The sequence below is a fragment of the Bison bison genome, unplaced genomic scaffold (assembly GCF_000754665.1).
Source record: "Bison bison bison isolate TAMUID 2011002044 unplaced genomic scaffold, Bison_UMD1.0 scf7180017854032, whole genome shotgun sequence".
NCBI lineage: Eukaryota > Metazoa > Chordata > Mammalia > Artiodactyla > Bovidae > Bison > Bison bison.
In genome coordinates this window covers 2,428-7,865 of record NW_011484605.1, presented here as the reverse complement: position 1 = coordinate 7,865, position 5,438 = coordinate 2,428, and the positions used below count along the sequence as shown (strand labels likewise).

The following is a 5,438-nucleotide window of genomic DNA, read 5'->3' as shown; positions in this document are numbered from 1 at the left end:
GCTTTTGTAACTGGGAAGGTCTTCCAGAGTCAGTTTCAGTCCCTCCTTTTCTTTGATACTCCTCGATCTGGAGATGAACATGTGTGGAAGAAGAAATGAAATAAATGTCCAATAGAGAGGTTAATCATACTTGACAGAGGAACCCAGGTTTAGATAGCCTTTTCCTGGATTTTCCTTCTGATTTCTGCTGATAAGATTCTTACACAATATCCTGGAATATTGTGTATGTTTTTCTTGAATATAAGCATTCCATTGTAACTTAACAAAATTCACAGTTGGATACATTACATTATAAATAGTATAACAGGTATTATCCTGCTTTCTCCATATATCACAGTCACTTTTAAAATTTCTCCTGTTTCTGTCCCATACCCATAGTATAATGCCCATAAACTTGCTCAACCAGTTCTTTTCTTTTAAGGTCAGTATATTAGTTTGTGCTCTCAGTTATTTTCCCAAAGACATGCAGTCACAAGCTTATATCTGACATAAACCTGTGTACCCTATGCTCCACGCAGGCCCTTTCTTTGTCCTGACCATTTGTCACAGAGTACCTTGATATGGATGGAAACATTGTTCTTACCTATCACATCCCTCCATGTTCTACATACTCTCACTGTAAAGATAATATCTGGTCATTTATTGAACAAGTTTCTCAGGACATGACCTAAATCACTCTGTGCATCCATGATAACTCACAACCCATTTTGAGATGGGATGGTTGAATAATAGTTAAACAGACTACTTCTGACTTGTATCTTCCTTGACATTTTCTTTCTAAGTTCCTTGTATGTTTTTTTTTCTTTTTTTAATATTTTCTAGTCTATTCATTTTGTGGGTCGTCATGGTTACAAATAAGTTTTCTCAGTCTGTAGGTTCAGATTCATATCCTGGTTCTCTTACCACTTAGTGCGCCAATTGGGTGTGTCTCCTGCTCTGATTAGAGAAAAACATGTTAATTTACCTCAAGCCTTTTAAAGCAAATTAGTGCTATCAGTAGTACATGTTTTATAGTAAATACTCAAAATGTATTTTTGTTTAAAAAAGGTAATGTCTATATTACGTCATGTTCTTGATGATACGACTTTATCTACATTATATCTTTTTAAATTTTTATTTATTTTTTACTCAAAGGATAATGGCTTTACGGAATTTTGTTTTCTGTCAAATCTCAACTACATTATATCTTGTATGCTTTTCACTTGCAACATTTTTCAGCAATATTGTGTATGACCCTAGTCAATAAATACACAAAGCACTCTTTATTTATTATATTATGGTGCCATTAAACTAGGTAATTAAGAATAGTGCATGGCTAGAGATCAGCCTTCCTTGATGGCTCGGTGGTAAAGAATTCACCTGCATAATGCAGAAGATGCAGGTTTGATCCCTGAGTCAGGAAGATCCCGTGGAGAAGGAAATGGCAACCCACTCCACTATTCTTGCCTGGGAAATCCCATGGACAGAGGAGTCCGGTGAGCTACAGTCCATGGGTCACAAAGAGTCAAACACGACTGAGCAACTGAACAACAACAACATAGGTAGGGATTGCTTTGTTTATTGGCTGTAAGAAAACTGGTGAATATTTTACATCTTAATTTATGTATCATTTACAGATGATGGTCTTTTAGCATGTATTCTGCAATACAGCTGACACATACTACTTGTTAACGTTGTAAAATGCCTTTTCTTTTTGGGTACGTAGTTCTATAGCAGATTTAGAAAACTACGTTGTTTCCAAAAAATTGTTTTAGTCATATTCTTCATTTTCTCATTTGTTTTCAATTGTAAACAACCAATTATGAATAGTTATTAATTGGATAAGCTTGGTTTTGGATTATTTACTGTTACAATATATAATATTTTGTTTAGAATTTTTTTATGTATAGTAAGTATGGAGAATACAGTGATAGTGTAATATTTTTCTTTTCAATTTGAGACAACTGTTGATTGATACCTTCCTAGGGTCCTGGTAGAAAAATACTCTGTTTTTGAGAGTTGGCATAAGATTGTCCAATGTGAGTGTGTTTGGCATATGGTTTTTAAAACTATGCTACCTTAACGGTGAATTTATACCATGCTTTCTTAAGTTAAGAATTCTATACCTTTAGTGTTTCTAAAAACTTAAGGTCATCATTGTGGTGTTTCATAACTTGGCATAAGTATTACTTTTGGTATAATATATATTCAACATGAAACATTTATTTTTGAATTATTGTGAGCAGGATACCTATGATTCTTTTTATCTTGTAGATATCTCTCCTACACATGTGATCAAGCATTTACAACTGGAAGCGAACAGTGATAAACTAGAAACATTCCAGACATTGATGCCGGGAAGACCTGAAAGCTGTGAAATCAAACATTTTCATCTTTGGGAAAGTCAGGAAAATATGTGTAACTTTGAGTGTCAGGGGAGAGAAGACAAAAGAAATTACAAAGGAACACCTGTAAGCCTTAATGAAAATGTGCCTGATGGAAGAGATTCGCGTGATAGGAAGGATGCACGAATCAAGCCCTTTGGAAACAGGTTTGGACTTAACTTTCAGGATAAACTGCAGATATTTCAAACTGGTGGGATAATTTCTGAATATAATGAAGTTGAGAGGTCTGTCAACAACAGTTTCTCATTTTCACCACTTCAAAGAATTCCTCCTTGTGTCCAAACCAGTGTTTCTAATATATATGGGAATGGTTTTATGAATCCTTCAGTAACAACACAAGAACTCAAAGCACACAAGGAAAATCCTTACAAATGTGATGAGTGTGGCAAGGCTTTTAGTCACAGCTCACACCTCAGGAGACATAAGAAAATTCATACAGGAAAGAAATTATTTAAATGTGATATATGTGGCAATGTCTTCAGCGGAAAATCAAACCTTGCTGTTCATCAGAGAGTTCATACTGGAGAGAAACCTTACAAATGTGATGAGTGTGGCAAGGCCTTTCGTGTAAAGTCAATCCTTTTAAGTCATCAGACAGTTCATACTGGAGAGAAACTTTACAAATGTGGTGAGTGTGGCAAGGCCTTTCGTATAAAGTCATACCTTTTAAGTCATCAGACAGTTCATACTGGTGAGAAACCTTACAAATGTGATGAGTGTGGCAAGGCCTTTCGTATAAAGTCATCACTTTTAAGTCATCAGACAGTTCATACTGGAGAGAAACTTTACAAATGTGGTGAGTGTGGCAAGGCCTTTCGTATAAAGTCATACCTTTTAAGTCATCAGACAGTTCATACTGGTGAGAAACCTTACAAATGTGATGAGTGTGGCAAGGCCTTTCGTATAAAGTCATCACTTTTAAGTCATCAGACAGTTCATACTGGAGAGAAACTTTACAAATGTGGTGAGTGTGGCAAGGCCTTTCGTATAAAGTCATACCTTTTAAGTCATCAGACAGTTCATACTGGTGAGAAACCTTACAAATGTGATGAGTGTGGCAAGGCCTTTTGTGCAAAGTCAGCCATTTTAAGTCATCAGAGAGTTCATACTGGAGAGAAACCTTACAAATGTGATGAGTGTGGCAAGGCCTTTCCTGTAAAGTCCACCCTTTTAAGGCATCAGACAGTTCATACTGGTGAGAAACCGTACAAATGTGATGAGTGTGGCAAGGCCTTTCCCATAAAGTCAACCCTTTCAAAGCATCAGACAATTCATACTGGAGAGAAACCTTACAAATGTGATGAGTGTGGAAAGGCCTTTCGTTTAAAGTCAATCCTTTTAAAGCATCAGACAATTCATACTGGAGAGAAACCTTACAAATGTGACGAGTGTGGCAAGGCCTTTCGTGTAAAGTCAACCGTTTTAAGTCATCAGGCAGTTCATACTGGTGAGAAACCTTACAAATGTGATGAGTGTGGAAGAGTCTTCCGTAAAAAACCACAGCTTCAACGTCACTGCAGAATTCATACTGGAGAGAGACCTTTCAGATGTAATGAGTGTGGCAAGTTCTTCAGTCGAAATTCACACCTTAAAAGACATCGGAGAATACATATAGAGAAACCTTTCAAATGTGACGAGTGTGGCAAGGCCTTTCGTGTAAAGTCAACCGTTTTAAGTCATCAGGCAGTTCATACTGGTGAGAAACCTTACAAATGTGATGAGTGTGGAAGAGTCTTCCGTAAAAAACCACAGCTTCAACGTCACTGCAGAATTCATACTGGAGAGAGACCTTTCAGATGTAATGAGTGTGGCAAGTTCTTCAGTCGAAATTCACACCTTAAAAGACATCGGAGAATACATATAGAGAAACCTTTCAAATGTTTCGAGTGTGGAAAATCCTTTACTCAGGTCACAGCACTCACTAAACATCAGAAAATCCATACATGATATGAATGTGGTATATGGTAGAAGTCTTCAAAATTCAAAGTTCAAAATTCACACCCTACGGTTGGTCAGAGAATTCGTACTACTGAGAAACCATACAAATATCGTGAGTGTGGCAACATCTTAGGCTTCATGAGAAAATTCATACTGGATAGAAGCCAGATATTTATGTATTGATTAATCAGGTCTTTAGAATGTGAATTCATTCTAGAACGATTCCTCACCAATTTCACAAATGTTAAAAACAGAAAAAAAACCCTATCCTCACATCTCACATCTCACCAGTAGTATTAGAGTATTTATCCCAGAGAAAACACACAGCAATGTAATATGTGTGGCAAGGATCTTACCTAGAAGTCACAAGATAGGAACATAGTGGAGCCATACTTCCCAGACACAGTGGTTGTGGCAAATCCTTTACCTTTTTCACTCTATGTATTCTCTGATGACTTTAGTTCAGATACTCAGCAACTGCAGTAAGTCCAGATTTGAAGAGAAGCTACACAGATCTTTTGTGTAAAAGAAACCCAAATTCTAACTCAGCAAAGATGATTCTTTGGGACAGTAGTCCACCATTTTTTGGTCTCCTGGCTTTCTGAATAAAGTCAATATTCCTTGCCCAACAAGTAGTCTCTCAGTTTATTGGCCTGTTGTGTGGTGAGCTCTATGAGCTTGGCTTTGGTAATACATTGATCTAATGCATTTGCTATATACGTTTCATGATGGTCTCTGGGAAGGAATCAATGAGATGAAGGGGCCGACTTCATTAGATACAATTCATTCACATCCACGTTTCCTGGAAAAACACACAGCCTGAATTACAAAATTCAATAGTGTGTGTGAATTAGCAACAGGGAGGGCAGAAAATAATGTAAAACTAGGACATGACCCATCATGGTCAGTAGGATCAGGAAGCTCTTCCGTACATAGTACAGTCTGTTATAAAACATAATGTTCTACCAACTGACCTTGAACAGAGTAAGCAAGATGTTAAAAGGACTGGGCTTTTTGTAGGAGAGGGACAGTTACCAGGGACTGATGGTGTGCTAGGAACAATGCATAGGAAAAGGGTCATGTTCTCCATTGGATAGAAATAACTGTTGTATATAT

At 37.0% G+C, this 5,438-nt stretch overlaps 1 protein-coding gene across 1 annotated transcript; it reads left to right on the top strand.

Moving 5' to 3' along the window:
• The first annotated feature begins 1,531 nt into the window (after positions 1–1,531).
• Positions 1,532–4,951, top strand: LOC104999991 (zinc finger protein 665-like). Its single transcript, XM_010855637.1, has 2 exons — positions 1,532–1,541; positions 2,254–4,951. The coding sequence occupies exon 2, from the start codon at positions 2,331–2,333 to the stop codon at positions 4,329–4,331; it is 2,001 nt and encodes a 666-aa protein (XP_010853939.1). The 5' UTR covers positions 1,532–1,541; positions 2,254–2,330; the 3' UTR covers positions 4,332–4,951.
• Positions 4,952–5,438: the final 487 nt, after the last annotated feature.

Bases quoted from the DNA above. Each gene is read 5' to 3' on its own strand.
- LOC104999991 (XM_010855637.1), top strand. From the start codon at position 2,331: ATGCCGGGAAGACCTGAAAGCTGTGAAATCAAACATTTTCATCTTTGG.